Consider the following 14,427-nt stretch of genomic DNA (forward strand, 5'->3'; position numbering starts at 1 on the left):
GGCGGAATGGGGAGAAAATGGATAGGGTCTGTCTTACTTAAGCTTATAGACCAGCTACATCCCCAGATCCTTTTTTAGAGACTTGAGGTACAGCACACCTTATCCTGGGATTAGGGGCCCTGTAAGCCTCATCAGCATTGGCCAGGAGGTCAGATTTCAGCCGCCATATGCGCCTTTACCACACCACGGAATCTGTCTCCCTGCAGATGAGATTTACTCCATCTCTCTTTTTTCTGCCTCCATTTTCTCTCTGGATTTCTCACTGTTGCCCTGCTTCCCCCTCGCTGCATCGTCAGGGATCTTTTTTCACTCGAGGCCTCGCTGCCAATATTAAGTTTCAGAAATGCTCTGTTTTGAACTGTGGCTGGGAACTGTATGAAATGGGAGTTTTAATTTGAAAAAGCAAAATAAAAGGCCAGAAGAGGCCCCGAACCCCGAAAATCAGTAGATCCAGCGACTTTCTGCCCCCAGGGCTTTTTTCTGTGTGTTTACTATGTTGCAACCTAGTAAGTATAAGCAGGACCCCTTGCTTCAAATCTTAATTCTTATTTTTTAGTTGTGATGAATATTACACTCACCACAGGAACTGTTAAACTCTAGGACAAATGGTTAAGAACCACAAGCAGTCGTAGCCGTAAAAGTATCTTTACCGTTTTAAAACCTCATAGGCCACGAACACAACCTGATTTGTGAAGGTTGTCATCATGATTAGAAGAAGCCGGTGGCTTCAGGTGTTGGGGGGGGAAGGGGGTGTAAAGGTCTGATGATGTTTTCTCATGCACAATGGAGAATTACTACACACATTTTTGTTAACCATTGTGTACAAAATGTTAATAAAGTTGCACAAAGTAAATATATAAAAAAAAAAAATCTGTGGCCATAATCATTTAATGGTCACATTGCTCATTCCTTTTTAGGTTGAATATATTAAATGTGCAAACAAAGCATAAACACATCAATTCTCAGTTCACCTGGCATTTTTGTTTTGAAAGGACAACATGTTTTTGCCATTTGTGACATCTGGCATGTTACCTTGAGCACCAGGTCTCTAATACTGTGGTACCGGCATTAATGTAAAATAAAGAATGCGGTGGGGTCTCAGTGTAAAATGCTCCTGACATTGATTTTCTTTTATTTTCTCTCCCACTACTCATGTTTGTTGCTCTGTCAAACTTTATAGAGATGTAACATTTGCAGCCAGCAGCTTGTAACCAGTCGATACTGTTATTATAAGTCTTACCAATAGGAACTAGGAAGGATAACAAATGTCCTTAAATGTCTTTGGTTTAATTATAAAAATGTAAAGCTAATCATAGATGATATATAGTACAATTGCATCAGTATTTATTCTCATCACCCATTAGGTTCAAGTAAATAACCTATGCGTTTGTCATAGTGTGACGAGTGGGAAAGCAGAGCTACGAGACACGAGCACATCGCCACAGCTTTGCATGTCGTGCATGGTGACGCCACAGCTGGACACGTCCACACACTCCTTTTCCCATGGTGCCTCAGTGCTGAGCTTCATTCCTGTCATGTAACTGAAGAGAGAGAGGGGAAAATGAAGGGGGAGTTGTGACAGCGAGATGCATACCTGCCTTATGGCCAGTGTGTGAATAATTCATTAAAGCTGCACTGTGCAGAGTAATGCTGTATATCAGCAGCGAGTGTCATTTAAGGGCCTGGACACCCGGAGGTCCTCCGTCTGAGAGGCTTTGTGAAGACTAAAATAAAAAAATAATGGTTCGCGATTTTTTTATTTTTTTTTCCCTCTTCACTCTGAAGTTTCTGACTTGAGGTCTCAAAACCGTGAAACCTGAAGCAGGTCATCATTGGTAGTGTAGCAGGACAAACTAGATCACAGTTTTATTCGTGATCACTGCTGCAGAGTCATGACTCAGATTTTATTTAGACAAACTAACACTTTGCAGCTGTGCCCTCAACTCTGCTGTTGCAAACCATCATGTGTGTCCACGATGAACTTGTGACTTGCATTTATAGATCTGCTTACAATACGTGTACTGTCGGCCTAATTACTAGCATTCAGGGTTGCGTAAGTGTGGAAAAACAATTCCTTATTAGGATGCTTAGCACATCACGGGATGTTTTATGAAACACAGACCCAATGTGGACTTGACTAAATGCGACTTGACAGTGAGGACTGCCATCCTAAAAAAAAAACAAGTTAAAAAAAAAAACCCCAGCATCATCAGTTATTCTGAAAATGCCCAAAGCAACCTATGTATGTTCAGAAGTATATGTCAAGGTGAATGAATCATGACTGTATTTTGGAAGAAATACTGTGACATTGTTGCAGAGCCTCAGAGTCTGCGTTTGGAGAAGGTCGAGTGTCTGAATGTGCTGACAAAGTGTCAGACTTCAGCGTGTGAAGAGAAGGTCTTATATAGAGTGTGCGCGATAAAAATACACAGTGCTGCTGGAAAGTTTGTGATACACCTTTTAGCATTTCATCTTTTTCAGCATAAATAAGACCTACAGAGTGTTCGCACATCTTCAAAAGATTTGAATTTAACTTTCAAAATGTAGGGTCTTGCATGTCTTTAAAAGCCTCAGGGGGCCTTGTGGGTCAGTGGTAGAGCATTGGGTTGGGATGCAGAAGGACGCAGTCTCGAACCCCACCGCCCGGCCACCTTGGTGCCGGTCGCGACCCTGGATAAAATGGGAGGGTTAGCGGCAGGAAGGACGTCCGGCGTGAAAACTTATGCCAAATCAACGTGCGGAACACGTTCTGCTGTGACGACCCCTGAAGGGACAAGCGGAAATCATTTGAAATGCCTTCAAAAGTCTGGAACTTCTTAAGTAAGGTCTCGTATTTTAAGGTGATCCATAACTCATGAGCTCGGTCTGAGTCTACGTCTGTGTGATTTGTCTCTTGTGTGTTTGACCTGGTTCTGCACTTGCTTGCTGTCACCATTTTCCCCGAAGGAAATGGGACTTAGGAAGCACTGTTAACGAAAATCGATCAATGATGCTAATGTTAGGCTAGAGACGGAGTCCTCGTGGGGGACGCTACGTCTCATTGTCTCTCTAACATTAACTAAAATCCCTAGCTAATGTAAAAACATGAGCCATTTCCCCATTTTAATGTAGAGCCACTGTGGCCAATTTCCAACCCAGGGAGTCTCTCATCGCTGAATTTGACCCCAATTTGGAACTTGAACTGTCTACAGAGGTGCTGAGATTAACTTTAAATACTAAGTGTATTCATCTCTAGGTGCATATCAATAAAAGTGTCCCCAGTGTGCTGCTTTTCACGTTGCCTACCCACCAGAGTCGAGCACCAGCTGCTGACATCCACATGACACTGTGCCAGAGCACAGCTCCGTCTGCCTTGTAAGCATCACAGCTCTGGTGCTGTCACTTGTTTGTCTCGGAACATTGCGGCCTTCAGACACCGTCTCAGTCTGAAAAACGAATGTGGAGGCTTATTTTCCTTGTCGATATCTGCTCCCCCAGCATGTTTAAGAGGGGGACAGAATGCACGAGGCACTTGCACAGCAGCCTTAATGTCTTCATCGTTAATTCATTAATCATTTCAATGTTAATTGAATTCTTGGTAAACAAGAATATTGTTCTGAGCAGCAAGCAGGTGATTTGCAGTCAAGTTATGCTCAGAATTTGTCCAGCGGCATCAGAGTTTCTGCCCAATTTTTATTCCAGCAGAAGTCACATGGCTCTTCTTCGCACTATTTTTCCCTGTGTTTTAAGTTGATTATCACTGACTTTATCACGGAGTTTTCATTTTTACCAGCTAAATACAATTAGAGGACTGTCCCTGAACAGCATCTAAGGGCTGTAGACAGTTGGCAGAATATATAATATGAGTTTGAACTAAAACAAGCAAGTCACAGAACTCTGGACTAAAATTTACTGTGTGCTGTGCCCTTGGACCAGGACTTTTGCTGTTGACCTTGTTTTTGAGTCTCACTCTTTCCAGTCTCTAAATATGGTGGCAGAATTTATTGCACATCGACTTATTTTACAAATTGCACCAAGCAAATTGTAAATAAATGGCACCAAAAATGGCTGTGTCACACTTTGGTTACGATGCACGAAGGGGTATAGAGGCTAACCTCACTCCATTAGAGCCTGGCAGCACAAATCAACACCCATATTGGTTAACTGATTCTGACGGACCCCCCAGAAGGCCACTCTTGAATAGCCCGCCTGCTTTTTGACATGGACTTGAGCAAACTGGAGACGGGGAGAGATGTTCTTATTGGAGGATGGTGGCTTCCACTTTGCACCTATGCCAGGCACACCTTGTTTCAGGTCACATCTGTGCAGTAATAGAGACTTTTGAAAAGAGTTCACCACTGTAATTTAGTCGTGGCATTTTTGGAGGCGTTATTATTACTATGCTTGTCATTATTATAAGCTGTAAGTTGTGTTACACGTGTCTCTGCCATCACCGATAAGGTGGTCGTGGGTGTTCTTATTTATTTGTTTCCAGGAAGAAAAGTGTGAGCGTAACACTTTGACATACAGGTGCATTGATATTCCGCTCCCAGCTGCAGGTGTAGGACAGGGAATAGTTTCTATCTTGATTTTGCTCTGTTGTGTTAAAGTGACACATTGATGTAGTCGCAGTAAGATTCCTGTGTAATGTTTACAGGCTGAGGGTGACGGTGCCGTAACACCTGCACGCTCGGTTTAGATGGTGGATAATTTTAGATATTTAAAGCAGGTCGCAGCAGTTCTCGTTAAAACTCATTAAAGCTCGTTCCTCGACTGCCATGACACGTTTTGGTTTGACGTGACTCTGCACCCACCATCAGAAATCCGCTGACACTTTTTTTTCCTGGTTTGTTTACCTTTACCTCCGGTGGCATTGTTCCGCATAGGCGCCTAAAATCATCTCTGAAGTTGCTGCTTGTAGGCAGCAGGTAAACTTCGTTCCTCTTTGTTGTCATTCTTTTTGTCACCGTGTGCTTTCGGCTCATTATAACGGTGCTGCTGGGTGACCTGCCGCAAGTTCAACAGCGGGGAAACAATATTGTTAATTATATGTAATTCTCTCAGTGACACCAGCATTGTTTAGCAATTACACAGTGGCAAGATGAAGGCCGAAAGGATCACGCAGCTCATTACCGAGCGCAGGATTAGAAACTAGGCTTAAATCAAAGATGAGGAAGAGGGACTGGCAGGAAATCAGTGGAAGAGTTTAATCTGCAAAAGTGACACGTGGCTCTCAAAGACAAGAAAAAGCACTCAGTGAATGTCTTGGCTCTGCTGGGAATTTATCCTGTAGGGAACGATGTTGACGGTGCTCAACGCCGACAGCTTTAAAGGGAAGGAGGAAAAAGTTCCACCCAGCATGTTATTCAGAGATTGACTGTGATAGTTTGCTGACTGCTAACAGAAGCGTGGTGGTCAAGCGTCGGCTGTTTTCGCAGGCTAACATCATTTGTGACTGCACTGAAAGCTTTAAGTGCAGCTGATTATATTGAGTGACTGCAAATCTTTGGTCTTCAGAAGGAAACCAGAGTAATTATTGAGATGTGCAGTATATTTTAATCCTTCGCTAACAGCAGTAAATATATTAAAGTTATAATAAAATGGGTTATTAAGGATAAACTTAATCCACCCGAAGCCCTTTTGTATTTTCAAACGACGAATTTTAAATCCCATTTTATTCCTTTCTTATTGTGCATGTCTGCATTGTGTTATGTGACGTTGCTTAGTTTGTTTGGACCAGAGGGCAGAATCAATCCATTTTCTCTGCATTTTGTTGCAGTGTACATCACACACTTGGACCATAATCTACTGATAAATGTACTTTCTGATGAAGTCATTGAAGAGTTTTCAGTTAGTCTGTGCTGATGCTGAAGGCCATTTTGTTTCCAGTTATGATTAGTGTCCTCAACAAGTTAAGCTCTTCTTCTTATGGATGTGTGGATGCTGGTAATGAATGTGGTGGAAATGGTTGGTCACGGTTTGGGACTTTCAAGTTTGTAGAAGACTCAAAAAAAGAGTTTTCACCAAACAAGCACTGTCTTTAATCTCTGCACTTCACTAAGAAAAAAAAAAAAAACAAGTCCACAGGCCTAACTGGAATCAAAAAACGAATCTGATTACACTCTTTCCTCTGTCTCTTTGTATAATTGCCTGCATTCAGCTCTGTTCTGGTGATTTGTGAGTGAGTCTTAGCAAACGTGGCTAATTATATATATAAATAGAAAAAGGCAATGCAGAAATGTGATCCAGTCAATAAAAACTTTAGCTTTACTGTGTTGACGTTATGAAAGTACATTTGCATTAAAGCAAGACGAGTTGAAGTATTTTTTTTTAAATATCTCAGTAGTGCAGCTTATGTTTTGTCAATTAAAGGCAGTCAGATGATTAATCTGTGTTTGTTTTATTATTATTATTATTATTTTTTTTTTAATTCCCACTGTTCTGGGCAGTTTCCTCCATCGCAGACTGTTTGTCTTTTTGTCTCTTGTGCAGAAGCTGTTTGTCTTCACGGGACCCTTACTGCATTTGGCTCAAGTCGGGCAGCTGTGCTACGATCTCGCCTGGTTTCAAGTAAGTCTCACGCCCTCGCACAGTCCGTAATAAAGTCCATTTCATACTCCGGCAGGAAAACATATGTATTATTATACAAAACCAATTCCAAAAAAGTTTGGAAGATGTGAAAACAGAATACAATGATTTGCAAATCATATCAACCCATAAGTTATTCATAATAAAACCTAAACAACACATCAGATGTTGAAACTGAGATATTTTACCATTTGATGAAAAATATTAACTCATTTTTAATTATTATTGATTAATTACCACAAAATGAGCATTTATACAGGGAGATTATAAAACTCTTGCAAGATCAGCTGCTGGTTTTACTAAGAAGTTTTGAGAGAGTTTTGGGTCTAGAGACACACTTAGTCCACTCTGGGTGTTAAGAGTTGAAGAAGAGTGATACCTCTCACTGTATGGACAATCTTTGGAGGAGTCAGGGATGTAGACTTCTTTCCAACAGCCCCCCTGAGCTTCTGTTTGACATTTTTAACAGCAAACTAAATGTCCACAGGTGGCACAGAGCCGGGGGGGAAATAGATTGTGGATGTTGTCATTCTTGTCATCAGGTTTTAAAAAAATGTGGCTGAATATACTGGGGCAGGCTGCATATTGTGTGTTCGCCCATTACGTTCTTCCCTGGACCGACTTGTGCTAATTAGTGGCAATGGGTACATGACGCCTCATGGACTGTGTGGCTCGGTTCCCTAATTGTGCTGACACAGTGTTGACACTGTGTCACTGTATCGCTTAATAGCGACATCTGCTCGGTTACAAAAAACAATCCAGGCAACGTGGATAAAAAACTGTGAAGACTGAACTTGGTTCAACTCTTCTGACATGTGGATGAATGGTCCTGTTTACATTAGCAGATGATAATATAGAAAAACCTTTTTTGCAAGGAAGTACTAGTGAAAAACGTGTGAAATTTCTGTTAGTCATTTCTGAAAAATAAGTGAAAGTGGCAGTGCTTGTGTACTTATGAGGGGAAAAGGCAGCTTTACACATTTTAATTAAGAAAGAGAGGTTTTTGTAGCATGTTGGGGCCAAGGCCACTTTGTTTCTTTGAGACCAGCTCTGCTGCTTTGGAAGAAAAACTCTAACACGAGGTACAGATGAGGCAGCAGTACATAAAATTATTAAAGCTAGTTTGAAGAGGGGCATTGATCAAAAGCTGTGTGGAGCAGAGCCCACATTTTACCTGCAGATAAAATGAAAAGTTAATTCATGTGAAAAAGAAATTAAATGAAGAGTCCTTCAGAAAGGAATTTTAACATAATTTACTCAACAACTTAGCAAAAGTGGAAACGGGAAAGGAACACATCTACCTTATTTGGCATTAAAAGACTGGAGAAAATGTCCTTTTTCTCCATGGTTCCATAAATATAGTGCAAAATATGTTGGTGAAGATTCTCAATCATCCAGGTTTGGTTAGCTGAAGATTGAATCACGTCCACTCGACTTATTTTTGTTGGTTAGAAACGTTTCACTGCTTATCCAAGCAGCTTCTTCAGTCTGATTAAACCCAGTAATATCCTGCAGAGCAGGCCTTTGTTCCACACTGGCCTGAAAAGGTCTTATATGACACATATGAGTGGCTGAAAAGAGATCCCACCAGCAACTACAAGACTGTTTAAAACTGCTGAAAAGAGACCTTGCCATCGATAGGGTGACCTACCACCGCCTTTATCCAGGAGAAGCCTCCTCCTCATGTATGGACTTTACCAAGATACACAAGGAAGGAGCCCCCCTCAGACCTTGTCAGCAGCAGGAACTCAGTAACTTTTTACATCGTGAAATACTTGGCCGCCATCCTATCGATAGTTGGACACACTTATCACCACATGCAAAACTCACAGAGTCACTTCCCTCTTCACCAGCATCCCCTCCACCGATGCCCTGACAGTTATTAGGAAAAGACAAGAAGAGGACAAGACCCTGCACAGCCGGAGCAACCTCAACCCAGACCCAGATCTGCTCCCTCCAGGACTTGTCTCAACACCACATACTTCACCTACAGAGGTGACTTCTACAGACAGAAACGTGGTTGTGCCATGGTTTCTCCAGCGTCACCTATTGCTGCCAACCGATACACGGAGGAAGTGGAAAAGAAAGCTCTCAACTCCTTCCCAGGGACAGCACCAAGCAGATATGTAGCTGACACCTGGGTTAATATCAAGATCCAGGAGGTACAGGCTTTCACAGATTGGATAAAGGGAGGACATCAGTGACAACAGACTGGCCCTCCTGAACTGCCGAGTCAATGCTGGGAGTTCTGGCAACCTAGAAATAGAAATCTACAGGAAACCCACACACACAAATCAGTAGCTACACTTTGACTCCCACCACCCACTGCAACACAGACTAGGAGTCATCAGGTCCCTGCACCACAGGGCAGAAAACTTCCCCACCTCCTCTGAAGCCAAAAAGAAGGAGGATAGACATCTGAGGACAGCTCTCGAGGCCTGCGGACAGAGCAGAGACTGGGAGTCAAAGGAAAAGGCTTCTCTTTTCACTTCAAACCCACCAACACACTGAGACAAAGACTCGTCAACCCGAAAGACCAAACGCCTAAAGACAAGAAGAGCAGCATAGTGTTTGCAGTTCAGTGCAGAGAAGAGTGTTCAGAGCTCTACATTGGAGAAACCAAACAGCCTCAAGAGCATGGCCCAGCACAGGAGAAGCAACACCTCAGGACCAGAAGCAGCAGTGTACCTACACCTTAAGGACAAAGGACACTCGTTTGAGGATGACAAAGTCCACATTTTGGACAGAGAAGTCAGATGATATGAGAGAGGAGCATGTGAAGCTATTTATGTTCACATGGAGAATCCTTCTGTCAACAGAGAAGGACCTGAGGACGCCTCAGGCACAACCTGTCTCTCATTTTTCATGCTGCCCTTTTATCCATCCCCAGCAAGATTAAGACCAGTTCACATATCCACCAAGAGGTGGACTAACAACTAACAACCCCTATCATCAGGGCTGTGGCGCAGGAAGGTAGAGCGATCGTCGACCAAAATTGATGTTGTATATACCGGCTGCTTAGCAGCTCCCCATCTGTGTGTGTGTGTGTGTGTGAGTGTGTGTGTGTGTGTGTGAATGGGTCAAGAAGAAGCAGTGTAAAGCGCTTTGAGTGCCAATAGGTGGAAGCACTAACTGGGTTCCCTAGACACTTTATTCAGACTGAAGAAGCTTCTTGGATAAGTAGCGAAACCTTTCTATCCAAGAAAAAGACGTCTAGCTCACATGATTCCATCTTCAGATCAGTGAAAAATGACGAAACCCAAACTAATTCAAAAATCACCAAACAAAGTCTCCTCTCCTCCTTTCAGCACCGATACAGTCAAAAGTAGGGCGTCCCGATAAATACAGTTTGGGGTTTCACTTCCTCACGACACAGCAGGTGTATCGGTCACATGATTTTTCTCAAAGCGATACAAATATTGATCTTTGTGCTTGATACATGCACCGATGCTGCAGTATTGTTAAACCAACACAATAAATTAGTGAGATCATCCACTGTGGTTTGAAAGCACAGTGGGTGAATGCGGCTACATATAAAAACATTAGTAGGACCCATTTCTACAGTAATTGGCCAATATTGTGTAGCCAACAACAAGCAGGCACAAGATTATTCATGTGTCCTGTTGTTCAGTGCTGTGGAGATCAACTGGACCGACATGAGCTGCTGGACAACGCAGTCTGGATTTTTATTAACTGATCTGCAATTAGGCAACTGTGCAAATGTCAACATGATGAATATCTGACCAGCAGTTTTCACCAGAAGACTCTGCTGCTCCTTTTGGAGACCCACACCATGTATCCATCTTGTTTGCTCACGAGTGGCTGCCATGTATTATGCAAATGAAAGTGACACCCTCCAAATTATAGCTTCCGTGAGTGTGGATGCAGTGCAGCATGTCAGAGGGAAACCGTGGACGAGGCAGCGAAGAAAAGACGGACAATCGGAAAAATAAAAGATGTAATTTGCTTATCTTCTTCTTGTGAGCTGGACAGGAACTGATTTCATGCACTTACAATACAAATCCATCAAAAAATGTATCTGATTTGCTAATCAGGATTGTGGCTAATGTGCAACATCTCCACCGTGATGAGACGAGGCGGGGAGGAAAGATGGATGGACGGGTGGTTGGATGTACACATGGGTGCATGAATAGGTTGACAGATGGATGCAGTAAAGGCTGGTGGAGGAGGAGGAGTGGAGGCAGTTTAAGGTACAATTTTTCTCCCGACAGCCAAGGACTTTGTGTGTCCCTGTGTGGTTGCTGTCTGCTGCTAAATCACCACTCCAGGTGTCCCCCCCCCCACCCCCACCCCCCCATACTTCTATGTACATTAGTTGTAAACTGTGTGAGTGTACGCTTACCTTGCGCACACACACACACACACACACAGCACCACTTCCACCGTCGGCTGGCTTCCAATAGATTATTTTGACGGCTGAAAATGTGCAGACCTGGAATCATTGCATATCCTCTGCATGGCCACCCAGACGTATTACTTTCCCTGCCCTCACATGGACAGAGGCTAATAGGATTTTTTTCCCTCTCTAGATGCATGTTTCCATGTGCCCTCTTAGGTTTGTGTATCCGACAGTTTTGTACTTCAGTCATTGCATCTTTTGTTTTCAATCATCATATATTGAGCAAATTCTTTGGATATCTTGTAACTTTGAAGAAAAACTTTATTATATTTCTTAATCTACTTTCTTTCCAGTGGTCTTGGTCTGGCACAGTGCTCCTCCTTAACTTGTTTCTTGCCAGACATCTTAGCATTAAGATTGCAAGTGGCTCTTTTTGTGGCGGTGAAGAATGGCAAACATCTGTAAACCCAATTATGACATAGTTTCATTCGTCAAGATATGAAATGCGATTGTCAGTGGTGCTGATGTTCTTACCAATGAACACAGCTATGCCATCGTTTTGTTCTTAGAGTGGAACTAACACATGTTTTCTGAAAGCCAGAGAGGTAATGAGCTTAATTTGATGCAATTATAAGATATCGTTTATTATAAAACAAGCAGGGTGCTAATGAGCCCGAACTCTCTGAAAACATATTTCTTAAAGTTTTGTTTTTGCCTTCCAGTACACACTGATAGTCATTAAACAGGAACTGTTCCTAAAGTAAAGTTTTGAGATAGTTTTTAGTTTTATTAAATCAGGGGAGAAGGTTGGCAAGCAAGGTGAAAATGTCTTTTTTGGTTTTGAAACTTAAAGGATTGAGATTTAGCATTTGACTTGGTGTTGAGCGCCGGGGTTAGTGTGTTGTTTGGGGTTAGGAGTTAGAATTGTGGCCGTCTCTGACCACGCGTCTCCCCGTAACGCTAATAGAGGGAAAGGAAGTGCCGATGTGGCCTCACATTGGCTCTGAGCTGCACTGAGGTTTGATTTATGAGTCTGCATTTAGTACGTAGGATGAAGCCACGGTGTAAAGAAGTGGACCAGTGCCTGAGAGAGATCAGCCAAAATATCCGGTCCAGACTAAACCCTGCCAGAGCGAGTATGGACAAACAGAAAGGACAAAAGAAACCAGAGGAAAACGAGAGAAAACGTGACAGTGGGGCCGGATTGTATCAGTCTGATTCCAACGTGCAGAACATCTGTTTTTCATTTAGGTTTTCCTATTGAACAAATACAGTGCTCTAGTCAGACTGTCTGTGTGGCTCTAAACCAGATTTCAGACCTGCATTAGGTGATGTGATGTGAATCATGCAGCTGCTGTCTGACCAGAGATGAAGCGGCTGGAGAGTCACCCACCTCCTGGGACCTTCTCCTCTGTTAGTCTGTCTCTTTTTTTTTTACGCCCTCTCCCTCTCACATCGCTATCGTCAAATATTTCTTCAGCCCTTTTTCATCCGGAGGTGGTATACATTTTAATGACTGACTTGTGACTGATCCAGAGGATAAGAGAGAAAAAAAGGGGATTCACACACACCTCTCCTTTTTTTTTTTCCTTTCTTTCTGTCTCTTTGTCCCTCGAACTGAAAGACGGCTCAACCCAATACAGTTTCTGGATGTTTCAGATTGTGTCTCATCCATAATGCATTTGACATAATCACTGTAGCAAAACAAAAGACAGCCAAGGACAGAAGACAGATAAATATTCCCAGTAGTAGTAGTAGTAGTAGTAGTAGTAGTAGTAAAAGGTAAAGCCCTTTTATTACCAATTCTAGGATACAAATAATGATCACACATCAAAACCAAACCAGGTGAAATGATGGTCAGGTGAGTTTGTTTGGCCCATTGAGGCTCAAGTGTGACTTTGTGTCCTGTGAGGCTCAACTTTACACGACACAAACCCAGACTGAACGGGTTTATGAGTGAAAGCAGACAGATGTTGCCATCCGACAGCCAGCAGTGCCTTGTGTTTGGAGAGTCGAGCAGAACAAAGTGAATACTTGCCTGATGGTTGCTTTCAGCTGCTTACTCATGTGCATTAACACCAGAGAAGGTCAATTTATGGCGACGAGTGCCAGCGAGTCTGGTGTTTGTTCAGACGTAAAGGTGACCCGTCAGCTCACTAGTTAACCGAACTCTGTTTACAGGGTTTGAATCCATTCAGTTCAGGGCGTAAAGTTGTCTTCTCTCAACAACTGTGTCTTGCTCATTGCAAATCATAATGAAGCACCAGTAATTCTGATGTGCCACCACATAATATTGCTGCTGTCAGTCTACGGTGGAATTAGATAGATTTATGTATTTTTATGAATGGGTTCGTCTCTGGGACATCAACTCTGAGGTATTTTAAAAAAGTGTCTGTCTGTGAAATTGTATTTACTCCAAAATGTTCGGATTTCTGTTTCAGATGTTGATCTAAAATTCATATTTTTTCATGAGCGCCTGCTCTGATTGGTTGAAGGCGTGGCCTCCACGGTTACCCAGAGTCAATGGAAACATGCCCAGATAAACAGATCGATTAGTAAATAAAGTTATAGAACAAAGTGCAAGCTCCGTACGTACTCTGCATCATGCCGGTGGGCTCGTTTTCCGCGTGGTGGTGGGTTAGAGGGCTGAGAGCAGGCACATCACAGGCCCCTAATGCTCGCCATCTTGGAATTTCCTCATGTTTTTCGATGGAGAGGAAGCGAGTGACTTGAATGGTGGGTCTTACACTACAAGAAGCAGAGGCAGTAGCTGCAACATCAAGGGGGCTTTTGAAAAAAGTTTCCATCAGCCTATATCAAACCCCATGAAGCTACTTCTGCAAAACAGCAAATTTTCCACCTCAACTTTCTTGCACTATTTATTTTTTTTTATTCTTCCTTACCCACTGAGGTTTTTGTAACTGCCAAAAGGATAGAAACATAATCTATTGTGGCTATTTATGGTTTTCTTTATGTTTTTACTGCATTTAGTCAAGACAAGACAAAGTGTTCTGCGACTCTGTGAGGCTTTGCAGTAAGTTCAACTATCATCTATGGCTTTGGCTTTTATTTCTTTTTTAGGAGAATTGTTGATATTAACAATTAAAACCTGTGATTACAATCGTTGTGATTCTCCTTCTAAGTTACTGGATAATTCTACGTCTTCAGGCGTCTGAGAAGCTTTGATAAAACAAGCTGAGAGGGGATAATCACTCATCGGTTGAACTGGTCACTACCTTTCGACACATAACTTTCCCCCAAGTGTTGATTTAAACAACTCCATTACAAACTTCTGTGGTTTGTGCCAAAGAAAACACGCCTGCTGTAAATGTGATTAGAGCGTCCACTGCGTGCAGACTGTGTGACGTTAGGCTCACCGAAAGCTCTCGAGCTGTAAAAATACATCCTCAAAAGATGCATTTTCATCTTCTTAAACGTTTTCTCCCCCAGACTCGTTAACTCTCCACATGAAACACAAAGCAGTGTTTCATCACAGTCTT

At 42.5% G+C, this 14,427-nt stretch overlaps 1 protein-coding gene and 1 pseudogene across 6 annotated transcripts in view; both read left to right on the plus strand.

The window, feature by feature from the left end:
- The window catches only part of sema6cb (semaphorin 6Cb), a 136,199-nt gene that overhangs the window by 99,003 nt on the left and 22,769 nt on the right, over positions 1 to 14,427 (plus strand). For all 6 annotated transcript variants that reach the window (XM_067509349.1, XM_067509352.1, XM_067509353.1 and 3 more), the window contains one exon: positions 6,472 to 6,549. In XM_067509349.1, coding sequence (XP_067365450.1) covers positions 6,472 to 6,549 — 78 coding nt within the window. The remainder of the gene's footprint in view (positions 1 to 6,471; positions 6,550 to 14,427) is intronic.
- On the plus strand, positions 7,938 to 10,965 carry LOC137130988 (uncharacterized; annotated as a pseudogene).

This window comes from Channa argus, chromosome 7, assembly GCF_033026475.1.
Source record: "Channa argus isolate prfri chromosome 7, Channa argus male v1.0, whole genome shotgun sequence".
Lineage (NCBI taxonomy): Eukaryota > Metazoa > Chordata > Actinopteri > Anabantiformes > Channidae > Channa > Channa argus.